This window comes from Buceros rhinoceros, unplaced genomic scaffold (assembly GCF_000710305.1).
Source record: "Buceros rhinoceros silvestris isolate BGI_N320 unplaced genomic scaffold, ASM71030v1 scaffold6449, whole genome shotgun sequence".
NCBI lineage: Eukaryota > Metazoa > Chordata > Aves > Bucerotiformes > Bucerotidae > Buceros > Buceros rhinoceros.
In genome coordinates this window covers 2,004-14,630 of record NW_010429643.1, presented here as the reverse complement: position 1 = coordinate 14,630, position 12,627 = coordinate 2,004, and the positions used below count along the sequence as shown (strand labels likewise).

General features: G+C 36.7%; 1 protein-coding gene across 1 annotated transcript; it reads right to left on the bottom strand.

The window, feature by feature from the left end:
- Positions 1–3,089: 3,089 nt before the first annotated feature.
- Positions 3,090–11,605, bottom strand: LOC104499221 ([Pyruvate dehydrogenase (acetyl-transferring)] kinase isozyme 1, mitochondrial). Its single transcript, XM_010142700.1, has 10 exons — positions 11,461–11,605; positions 9,888–9,959; positions 9,095–9,279; positions 8,712–8,801; positions 8,341–8,418; positions 6,318–6,394; positions 5,581–5,679; positions 4,519–4,629; positions 3,359–3,472; positions 3,090–3,230 (listed from the first exon to the last, which is right to left on the bottom strand). The coding sequence occupies exons 1-10, from the start codon at positions 11,568–11,570 to the stop codon at positions 3,090–3,092; spliced, it is 1,077 nt and encodes a 358-aa protein (XP_010141002.1). The 5' UTR covers positions 11,571–11,605.
- Positions 11,606–12,627: the final 1,022 nt, after the last annotated feature.

Below are 12,627 nucleotides of genomic sequence, written 5' to 3'. Positions count from 1 at the left end.
GGTAATTATTTAAAAAGAGGCTAAATGTTCAGGTTTGTGCATTAAATCTTGGTCAAGATTTAATTTACTTACTTTGTTTCAGTAGCTTTGAGTTTGTACTCCGAACTTACAGACCTTGAGCCAGAGGGAAATGCTGCCCTATTGATAAAAGGGAATTAGAAGTACAGAATAATCAAATGCTTAGAATCACACACATAGAACCTCCCTTCAGTTAATTCAGTCAGGAAAGTTTATTTCTCAGTTGAGTGCTTTCAGCTAGAACAGTCAATATTGATAGAACCATGTAGTACCTCTTTTCTCTAAGCCTACTGAACTGAATGTTGCAGCCTGTCAAGAGTTTGTTTCTCAGGAAGGAGACTAGTGGAAATAATGGTTTCACAGATTTGCCTGTGTGCAGAACTGTACATGGCTGTAGCGGGCATGATGAACTCACCTGGCACCTGACCACAGTAACACCGATTACCACAGACAGCAGCATTTAACATCTGTCAGATGCTAAATGAGAAGGCTGGCTCCAGGGAACAAGCTTAGTACCAAGCCACAAAGTCACCCAACTGGAAGTTTAATTTCTTAAGAGTTTTAATGAAGAAATGTAGTGATTCTTCCAAAAAATTAACACAAGCCAAGATTAATTTTACAGTGCGAGACTGAACTCATTTGCATACAAAACTGTTACTCTGAGCTAGTATACTAATTTTCTACAGTGATTCACTTCAACTTAACCAGTGTAATAGCAATGACTTCAGTACAATAATGAAAATATTAAATACAAGAATTAGCTTCTGAACTCCTCTTTAAATCAAAAATGAAACTCCTAAGTAGGGTTAAACATTGTAAACCAAAGTATTACTGCATTTGTGTATTTGACACAGTGATTCGGGGAGGCAGGCGAAGAGGTAAGAGACAAATACAACAACACAGCAAGTTGTTTTAATAATCAGAATTCAATCAGTAGCTATCTGAAAGCATGAAAGAAGTTTTATTTCAATAATACTCTGTGAAATACTTTAATAGATTTTCTAAAAAACAAACAGTTTTTATGTGGAAACATCTCTTGTAGTTCTCAGATACTACTAAAAGCAGTGTTAAACATTTGAAACTTAGTGTAAAAGCTAGAACGTTCAACTTCAGCACTGAGTTTTCCAAATCCCTTGCTATTAACTTTCAACTTCAGTTGAGCAAAAGCAGTAGCCGCTAGCATTCCCTCTAACTTTTGTAGAGGCCCCATTTTACAAAATGAGGAATTTTTTGCATACATCCTCTTGCAGGGCTGAAGAAGAGAACAGATGAAGATGCTCCTCACTTGTAGCCATGGAGCTTGAAAGGTCACCACCTCACATCCTTGTAAAGAAGGAAAGTAGGGACCACTTAGAGTGCCCACAGGCTTGAGTAGAGCAGGTACTGTTCTGGTTGGCAATTAAGCTAGAGTAATCCTCCCTCGGTGTCAGTTTACCTGTGTATATAGCCCATTCTGTAAATCACTCCTGTTAAAGTGACCTACAGTAGTTTGACCGGAGTATAAAACCATGTTGTTGTTTTGCAGAACTAGACGAGGGAGATAGCAGGTGACAATCTTTAAACTGCCTCAGCTACAACTACAATAGCATGACTTCAGTATCGAACATACCAGCTACTCCCTTCACATGTGTCCTGCTCTGTGCACAGCTTATTCTTTCTTACAGGGATTACTCTGAGAGGGTCTGTGGCAGAACAAAAATCACAGAATTACATGCAGTAAATTAACTAAGAAAATAATTAGTGTCTTTAACTGCATCACTCCTAAAACATTCATGAGTTACAGGGATCGAGGTGCAGCATAGATGTGTATAATTTGGACAAAGCTGGCCAATAAGCATTAAAAGAAGTTGAATCCTTTATAAGAAGAAGGACTTTGTACCTGAAATTGAATGCTCATTCTCCTATCTTCCCCAGTACATTTTGACAGTTTGCCTTTGACTGATAAACGCATTCTGCTTACCTTATTTATGTTACAGTGTGACTTCAGTTACTAATAAATGAGGCCAGAAGCACATCACAAATACAAAGGTATTTTCAAAAACTGTTAATTCCACTTTTTCTTAAATACTTCTCAGAAGGTAGTTTCTATTGTCAGAGTAATAGAAAAGTCCTATTAAGGGCAAATTTTTAAAAATCTGTTTATTAAAATAGTTTTCATTTACAGCTGTAACCTGATATAACCCGAGTCTGGGATCTTACTAGGGCTAGAACATTGATACTACGTTTTGGCATTGCCTACAGAAATATAAGCAAAGGCAAGACAGCATCTACTACACACAAGCCAGCGCTATTTGCTAATTCACAATGATCGTGGCAAGGTATGTTTTTCACATGTATTAAATATTCACATTACAACGAAAGAAATATGACTGATACCACATACCTGAGATAAATTATACCAGTGGTAGCAGCTAGAAATGACAGGATTTTTTAATTCCTACAGACCTAAGTGTGATTTCTACAGCTGCAAAAAAACTTGATGTAGGCAACATATCTAACTTTGCAAAACTAGGCTTCAGCATGCTTAAAATGATTAAGAGCTATACAGGTGCAAAGGTATAGAAATGAGCTCCTCAATATTTCTTACATGAGTTTTTCATTAATGTGTAATAATGTGTAATGGGAAAATGCTCTGGTGAGCTTTTTCAATAATTCATCTATTAAAACAATTTTTATTAAAATGTTATTAGAACTATTAAAACAATTAATTCATACATTTAATGAGTTAATGAATTGATACATTTCTCACCAGATGTGATATAGATTGCATTGATCCCTATAAAACCTGAACGTAGCTATTGCAAGTAGTCATAAAAAGAAAGCAGAACAAATTTAAGTGTGACCTTCTCACTTAAAATTTAGAAGTATGTACAGGTTTAGGGTGTTTCTTGGGGTTTGGTTGGTTGGTTTTTTAAAATTCCAGAAAAGAGTAATTACGCTAAACCTTTAAGTGTTACTCCACTTAAAATTACTTTCACGTATCAACTGTGGCTCAGCATCTTGGTGTAAATCAGCTCTTTTGAATTCCCTTTACAAACACAGCTCGTTCTTATGAACTGTTGAGGAAAAAGCTATATACTGCGAAAAGTGGTCATGTCCTTTGGCTCACTGCTTGGCACACACCAGTCGTCTGCTTCGTGGTTTGCTTTATAATGTTTCCAGGCTGCTTTGTTATAAACAGGGAGTCTTTCAATTGATTCTGTTGATAAGGCCTGCAAGTAGAGAAGACTGTAGCTGATGATTCCTTTTAACCAAAGCTATAGTAACAGAACAAGCATTAGCATTCCATTAGCAGTTAGAGTCGCTGATAAATTTCAAATGGTAAAGTGTTACATCATACCTTTATGTAAATAACTGCATCTGTACCATAGCCTTCTAAGGAATACAGTTTCAGGTCTCCTTGGAAATACTGTGCATACAGACGTGATATGGGTAAGCCATAACCAAATCCAGCCTGATCCAGGAGAAAAAGTGTATTTTCATTAATGGCATCAGTCAGTGGTGTTTTCTGTTTTAACCTGATAGGTGAACAGACCAACTAAGCATGACGTTTGACAGTAAGAGAAGTTCAACTGTTAAGTATTATGGACCCTCTGTTACATATCCCAGAAATGGAAGAATGCATGGATGATTGTGATTATGAGAAAAATGTTTTATTCCTTTCTCAGACAGGGCTCCTGGCTAAGTCTTCTTGTATTACTTTTTCAAGACTACACGACACCATTAGAGAAAAACGGTACTGAGTCTGTCTTAGGCCTTAGCTGCTAATCTGAAGAACATTGAGTACTCTGTTCTTTCATCATCAGTATATATACAAAGGTGCAAGAAGCAATGCTGATGAATTTGTAGCTTACACTAAAATTCTAGCAAGCTCTATCAGCAGTAGCAGGACATAGCCCTGAAATGTTAAGTATAACATTTTTTTTTCCCCTACTAAATGTTAATAAGTAACCTCTCAATGAAGATACACAATACTTCTCTGTAAATTCTACTGTTTAGTGAGTTGCATAGTCATCTACATGTAGAACGCTAAATACAGGAAAGTTCTTCAAAACTGCTTACCGAGGGCTAAGGCTTTACTTCTTGTACATCTGTTAAGTTCACACAAGCCCAAAGGAGACTGTCCATATGCCCTGTCACATCTATGTACCTTCATCCTTGCTGGGGGATGATAAACTGACTATACAGTACAAATGAAACTATAGACTTGATATGAAATCATTGTTAGAATTTTTCCTTTCATTCAGTGGCCACAACAAGAATTCAGAGTCCTGTTCTTATTGCAGTAAGTATCTAAGTGCTCTTTGTTGTAATTGGTAGAGGAAAGCAGAATCTTGAGCAAATCTAAATAATTTTTAGTATTTCAGGATCTTATGCAATTTTCCAGTTATTTTTAGAAAACCACTTGAATTAAGCTGTAACATTCAAATGGTGATACTCATTGCAGTTATGAAGTCAGTACTTCATAGCTTTGGCTAAATGGTTTCTTTTGTGACATACCAAAGGTGTAGCTCGTGACGTCTCAACACGTGGACGTGGCGCTGTGGAATACATGTAGTTGAATAGCCTGTCAATTTTCCTCATAGGAACACCTCCACCACGATCAGTCATCTGGAACAAGAAATAACACATAGCATTATGTCCCTGCATACATTTTTATAAAAGACAGCTTTTCTCAACCAATGATCCAGAGAAAGTGCAGGAAAAACATAATACAAAGTTGGCCCTATTCAATTAAGGGTTTTCTTAAATTCTCATCTTTCAGCTACAGCAGTGATCAGAGAGAGATGAAGCCTTCCCTTTCATCCCTTATCCGAACCATTTAAATACTACCATATGAAGCATTCATAATCTCTTAGAAGCAAAAATATTCTGCTTACACTGTGCATTGCTTTTATCTTGTTCATAACTCAATTTTGTCAGGAGTACCTTTTCATGAATGCCAGGTTCTGTGTATTTTTATCTTTTTTCCTCGGGAATACTACCATTAAAATAAATACAATTTATTAAAGCCTATTACTGAAGGACTAAGTCAGAAAAGGTGTTTTACCATAGTTTAGTAAGAAACCACTGCTTGCAGTTGGTTTTTGAAATCCAGCATGGATGTTATACAGAAAAAGAAGAAATTACTCTGCAAACTGTACTTTAGGGAGGTTTGATTTGCATGCTATATACAATGTTTATTTCCTTTTTTTTCCAGTTGTTTCACACCTGTATAACTCTCTCATTATACAATGGTAGTATCAGCATTTTGTACGTGATAAAAGATATTCCTCATTTTTAGTCAGGGCTGCTTATAAGCTAGGCAAGACAGGAATGAGACAAAAGCTCAGAATTCTGTTGCGGAGCCAGCAGTGTGACTGTGCAACCTCTCTGTGAATTTCCTACCAATGCAGTATGTGGAATTCCATAATGGTCTTGTTACTGACATACTACATCATCACATACATACAATCTATTATTGGAACCAGATCATCAGCTGAATTTAGTAATATGCTGCCTTTAACAGGGAAAAAAAAAAAACATCCATATAACCTTCAAAATGATTTAAAAAGTGAGTACCTTCACAGTTAAATCCTCATTTCCCAAAGTGACATGCACATGAATTGGAGGATAAATGCAGCGATCAGCATTATGTTCCATGGTGGCTCTCATTGCATTCTGCAATTTTCAAATACAACTTAAATCCTGTTCTTACCACTTTGTATATTATCTTAAAAATCACATATTTCAGAATTAGGACAAATGTATGTTGTTTTACAATATTTTTAATATACATTTCTGGTTTATTTATAAGTGTTTATATAGTTTATTAGAATACTCAGAATTCAAATGTTTAGTTTTTTTAGAACAACATCTGAATCTATTAATGTACAGTTTTATTTATAGAATTCTTTGTAATGCATAGTGCGTGCAATACAACACAAATAAGGATTGAACTGCTTGAGCAAAGCTCTATAGGACATGTTACACTTCACACCAGATTTGAAGATGTCCAAAAATTGTTTATCTTATTCACACTTGCTTTTTTAATTAATGACTTCACACATTTTAAGATTTTTTTGACAAAGCTGTTAATCAGAAGGTGTAAGATGTATTCAGTAGCTAGGCAAGGAAATAACATCTTCCAAAGCTGTTAATTTTCCATGCAGTTACTGTTTGTCTAAATAGTGCAATTTAGGTATCTTTCTGCAGTCAAATAGCAAGAGGTTTGCACTTGCAAAAACACACTGCTATCTAGAATTGGTTCAAAAAGTCAAAGATGTATGACAGAATTGTGTAATAGTAAGTGCACAGACCTTGAAAAGTTCGAAAACCATGTGATAGAGATGTGATGGTACATACACCACTTGCATGGGCTGTCCTGGTGATTTAGCTGAAGAAAAGAAAGTCTTAAATAATTAAATAGCAAACTAGGTATCTTTTATTCATTCCTTCGGTAACTCAAAATGCGTATTTGTATTGTTGAGAGGAATTATAAGAGAAGGAAAATTTGAACAGAAATCTTTTGAAAAGTTGTACGTTAATCAAGTCATACTCAAGATTTTCCAATGTGCTTACTGCTTTAGAAATTCATCTTAAAACCCACTGTGGCATCACTGATTAGGACATATAATAGTTGCTTTCTGTTACCTGTTAGGAGGTTATCGTGAAGATAGTCAGGCTCTTCAGGTGGTGGGAGAATAAGAACAGTGAATTTAAGGTGAAATGCCAGAGATGCAGACTGGATATAGAGAAAAACCTTTACCATGAGAGTTAAGCACTGAAACAGGTAGCCCAGAGATGTTATGCAGTTGTCATCTGTGGTGGATTTGCAAGATCAATCTGGATAACACCCTGAGTAACCCTGCCTCAAACAGAAGGTCAGGCTAGAAACATTCTGAGGTCTCTCCGAACCTGAATTGTCTTATGATCCTCTAATGCACTACATAGTTACTACAGCACAGCCTGTTCTCAGATTCATTTAGATACTAGCTCATTTCTAACAAGAAAACTTCATAAAAATTACTTAAGACAGTTCTGTCTATGGAACTGGTATAGTTTTCAATCTTTTTTTAAAGCATAAATTCTAGAAGATACATCATGGGAACATGTTCATTCAATCAGAAGGTTCTTAAAGTTCTTCAGTTCAACAGTGTCCCATCAGACTGTATTAGTGACCAGTGCTTTATGAACATAAATGTGGAAGACTAGTGATATCAAAAGATCTAGAACAAATTATGTACCCAGCAAAAATAAAAAGGGCAGGGGGGAAATAGGACTTGTTCCTGTTCTCAAGTTAGCTACTTCCCTCCATGCCTCCACCTCTAGATCCCATCCCTGGGGGTTTACAATAATGGTCTCCACTCTCAGCTGTGGGCAAGGAATGTGCGTTTGCCCTGGATCAGGTTTAACTCACCTTCACAATTCATTGAGTAAAAGGTCACTCCTTTAATAAAAACTGAACTATTTGTTCTGGCTTCTGGAGCACATACATGAGCCAGTCATAAATGACCCCTCAAGTACAGAGAATTAGCTAGCGTGACTAGTTTCCTGCAAATGTTTTTAGTACAATGCTCCAAAGATGGAGAGAGGTAAACCCTTAACATAGACACAGAATGACAGGTTTTGTACAGTAGGAAGAAAAGATTGTGTAATCAAGGCCACATTTTCTTTGCCTTCAGCTTCATACGCCAAGTTACTGTGGTTGCGCTTTGGCTTTCACGATTCCTAGTGGAAGCAATTTTTGACTGCTGTTTTTTGTACATGTATCTGAACTTGGCATTTAGTATCTTGAAAAGTACTCTAGTGAGTAGTGTCCAAAGCGCTATCCTAGCATTCCACAGGACTGTGAGGACAACAGCTGACCTCTGAGTTCTTCGCAACACAGTTGTAAACTGTTTTGTCAAGACACAGCCAAACAATTTTTACCATGATGTGAGTGTACTATATCTAATTACAAGAACACAATACCTGAATAAGCATGATAAATTAGATTGGAATGTTTAGTATAAATCTTAAAAGTGTCACAAGAAATGCAGAGGGTGAGATGCACTAGACAGTGTAGGGTGAAGACATACAAGAAACTTTAGGGAGGGAAGGAGGCTGTTAAAATCCATCAACAGCTGTAGTGTCAAAAACTTTTCTAGTGATTTCAGTTTTCTAATTACAGAAAGGAACAGGAAGAGCCTTCTGCCAGATTAAAAATAAAACAAAACACTACTTATGACAGTAGATACAGAGAACACATGAACTATATGAAAAGTGGAAGGAGAACATTTCACCACCAGGTACTTCAGAAGACACCATCACTACGTTCAAGAGAGTCCCATATTCACTTACTATTCAACTCTTCAAGGCTGAGTTCTGGAGAGCTCATGTAATACAAATCACAAAGGCTCTTGGCGCTTTCATAACCATCTATAATAAAAACACGGAAAGTTACATATCTCCCTCCACCTTTTTTTTTCCTTTACAGTTTGCCAAGAAGAAAAACAACAATTGAAAGCTGTCTGCACTGTCAGGGAGCTTTTCTATTTTCCTAAAATTCAGTTTATAGGGAAAAGTGACAAAACTGTATTACACTTTAAACAAAAACTTCTGCTCCCGGTAGGAAGGAACAGTATATGAATATCAAGATATGTACTGGCTTTCAGAACAGACATTCCTGTAAGTAAGTTTTCAGGATTCTTGTTCTTATCTGCTGGATTTACCTCTAATAACTTCAACAACATTGCAGCTAGGATCAATGCTTCCGATGTGTTTTGGATGAGCTGGATTAATTTTCCCACCAAACAGTAAAGCTGCCAAAAAAGAAAATATTATTTTAAACCAATATAATTTTATAATTTTAGTTTGTATCTTCAGTTTCGCTAAATAGAAATTTAAAGGCAATTTCAACCTTCACTACTTGAAAGCCTACTACTAATAAATATTTTTAAAATTGTATTAGGAATGAGTTTATAAATATCAAGTCAGATAGTGTACTCCCAGGAAGCATTTAAGTATGCTTGGTTTAAGTATGCTTAAAAATGAACGGAAAATATACTGACATAGTACAGGTATCATTTCCCCTCCTTTCAACAATGGCACTTACAGTGTTGATTAAGGAGCATTCTAATTGAAATACGACTCATGTAGAAACGGTCTAAAAAATACTGCACGTTCTGTGAGGTGACTGGATCAATGCCAAAGCCTTCCTTGTACTCTATTACTCCTTGAGCCATCGTAGGAATTACATCATTGTGTCGATTCCGGATTTTTATCACAGTATCTGTAAAACTAGAATTAATACATTATTAGTATTTCAAGTGAATTTAATACTCTGGCAAAGAGCATCCGTCTACAGAAACAAAGACCATTACATACAGAAATACCACAGGTCTGCCTGTGGCAATAAGACGAGAGGTCAGTCTTTACAGCGTATTTCAAGTGACTCGCGTTGAACCAATCAACCGTTACTGATTATTTATAAACTATGTCATTATCTTGATTACTGCCAAGAAAAAGAAAAAACTCTGCCAGCCATTTCCTTGCAGATCATCTCTTGCCTGTCAAGTGGCACTTACAGTCACCCAGTGATGACCAAACCTACTCTACAGGTGAAAAGTTCCATACATCACTTCCAACATTACAAGCAAGCTATTGGTTAACATCTGGTCAACTTCAGCATATTTATAAGCTTCTTCATTGTAACAAAAAAGCGCTGACCAGAATGATATGGCATAAAAGTTCTTTGTTTCAAGTTTTAATGTATCCTCCTGTAGGGACAGGGGGTGTTGTTACTGCAGTTCTTTATGTAAAGACTGGAGATAGCTGAAGTTTTTCTTGAGCTGTTTTCTTGCCAGTCCTTCTACATAATGTTAACGTAAGTGCCAGCAAATCCTTACCTTTGAATAGCCCCTGAATCTTCTGAGCTTTTGTCCTTAAAGTCGAGGATCTCCTCAAGACTTTGGACATACCTTTAAATGAAAGAAACAGGGAAAAGACCCATTTTAATGTGCCTCCTCATATCCCTTTCATTAGCAATTTATGGTCTTTCAACCTTGTTCTTCTAAGGTTGTTTGTTTCCAAATCATTGCTTTTGATACATCCCACTGACCCATCCCCTGAGAATTTTGTTAGATCCTTTTGAATCTATTAATCTTGTTTTCTTCCAAAATTTCCAGAACAACAAATTCCACAATTTAATTAGAATGCATAAAATATCCTCCTTGTGTTTTAAACCCAGTAGGTGATCACTTATTTGCAGCCCCAGCGAGTTCCTGTTATTAGAAAATCTTCCCAGCTTGTTTGTAATTTATTTCTGCCATCTCTTTCCTTAGATATGTATTTTCCAAGCTGAAGAATTCTATTTGGTTTCTCCTCACGTAGAAATTGTTCCAACCCTCTGATTATCCGTCTTGGTCTCTTCTGTTCCGGATGGAGTGACTAACACTGCGTGCAGTTCAGAGGAATAATGGGCTAACACAGTGGCACAATTATATTCCTCTCCATTTGTTACTTAGTTCCTAACACTATTTGCCTTCTTGCCCATCAGCTACGTAATCAGAAAAATATCGCCAGTAGCATCAAAATTTCTTTTCCCGTGTGAACTCACAAGCATCCAGGGAGAAGAGGTTCCTTTCTGTGCTCTACTTTGCATTTGTCCAAGCGGAATTCATTTACCATTTGATCAGTGTCATTTAGTATCATGAGAACTTAAGCATTTGTGTTTCAGTAAGAGCCTTCATCTTCATTGATCGCTCTTTTTATATTCAGTGATCTAATTAATCCACTTACTCACTGGCAGATTTTCTGTTCTCATAACTGTAAAAGCCTTTCCAGATACCCGTGTGCCTTAAGCAATGGTCAAGCAATCTCTCTGTATTGCTTTCACTGTACAAAAACTTACGCTTATGTCTAAGTTCCTTACTTGAAAGCAAATTTTATTTTTCAAAGGACATTTTATTTATTTCAATACCCTCATATTCTTTTTGTCATTTTATATATTTTCGCTTTTGGAGCTTCCTATGGCTCGCTCTTCGTATTTTCTACACCTTTACTCTCAGTCTGCTATAACCTGTCTTTTAAATGATAGCTACTATCTATATCTCATGCAATCTTTTTGTGCATTAGCTTGCTTCTGATGGTTCCTTCAGCTAGCTTCTTCCTTTTAGTCAAGTCCCCTATGAAACATTGCTCGGGTGGATTTTTGTTTTTACTGAATTCTCCTATATGACTATCTGCAATACGTAATGATTTTTAATTCCCTTGTGGTTCTCTAATTGCTCTCAAAGGTTTTTTTTCCCAAGTCTGCAAATCTAGTTTCTGATTTATGTTACATTGCCATACTTAGTCTGAATAAGTAGCATTCACATAACAAGCACATGAAATATTCTTTCTATAGAAGAGAATTAGTTCCTTCAACTTGTGTATATACAGAAGGTCACCCTAAAAGGTATGAAATGACACTGTTCTTACCAGCTCTGCACCAGCTGAACTGAAGGTGTTCTTAGAAGGTTGTCTGGAAGCAGGCTTATTTCCTTCATTATGTTTGCCAATCTCACAGGCAACTCTTGTCGCAGAAACATAAATGAAGTTTTTTCACAAGCATTTTCAGATCCTAAGACCAATGTAGAAGTTCGACACCATCAGAATAAACTCAGGAGTTATGGTAGAGAACACCACAAACTCTTACTTTTTGCATAAAAAGGTCTGTGGTTTGGTTTTAAAGCTGACTGAGCCGGTGTGGTAAGCCAGTGTTTCTTCTATGGCAGCGGCCCATTGGTATTTCAAAATGTAAACTCACATTGAAACCTGCCAGCCCTGCTGCGGTCATGAGAATCTGCAATATATAAAGAATAACTAGTGCCACAGTTGCAGCCCATACCATTCAACTTTAAATATCACTTCCACTGTGTGAAACTGTTAGTTTATTTGCAGCAAACATTGCTGTAAATAGCATTGATCAAACAGTACATCATTCTGAGCACACCAGAGAGGCAAATGAAACCCGCACAGGAAACTATGGGAAAGATGCCTGAGAAAGTATCATCATCCCATAAACCCTGCTTGATCACTGATCCTACTGGATTACTGTAACTCGTACTGGAACACTTTCAGAAAATAAATTCTGTAATAGTTATCTCAATTTCAGGTAGATCTGATGTAGCTGAAGTTACTGTCTTACAGGCACAGAAGACAGACGAATGAACTCACGTGAATACTGAGAGAGAAGTGAAAGTAGGACAGCTGCTGTGCTTAGTCATTACAACAGTAGTTCTTCCATACACTTACTTTTAAACTTCTTTACCTTTTTAAAAGCTAGAAGCTAAGTTACCACACCAGTTGATAACTGGCATGTCCTTTTATAAGGACAGGTGTCATCTGTGTGGGTAGCAATTAAATGTGATTATTAAGGTCAAGACCTAAATTCACTCCTATAACACTTATTTTAGTAGGCAAGAAGAGAGTGCAGAAGAGACTAAGAAATGCTGTATTTTATTCTCAGCCAGACTTCTTTCTAGGCTGCAAGTGTCATGTCAACAGCACTGGAACTTCCTAACCTGTTCATCTGCTGCAGTGAAGTACGTACCTCAGGCCTGGTGTTTCATGACAGGTAACACCTCGAAGTTAGTGCACTCTTTC

What these genes read in the sequence shown, in the direction of transcription:
- LOC104499221 (XM_010142700.1), bottom strand. Translation starts at nt 11,570, where the DNA reads ATGTTTCTGCGACAAGAGTTGCCTGTGAGATTGGCAAACATAATGAAG. An exon ending in AATGCTCCTTAATCAACACT is followed by an intron (nt 8,802 to 9,094) that starts GTAAGTGCCATT and finishes CTTTTTTGGCAG; the next exon opens with CTTTACTGTTTGGTGGGAAA. An exon ending in CGTCACGAGCTACACCTTTG is followed by an intron (nt 3,473 to 4,518) that starts GTATGTCACAAA and finishes CTCCTGGATCAG; the next exon opens with GCTGGATTTGGTTATGGCTT.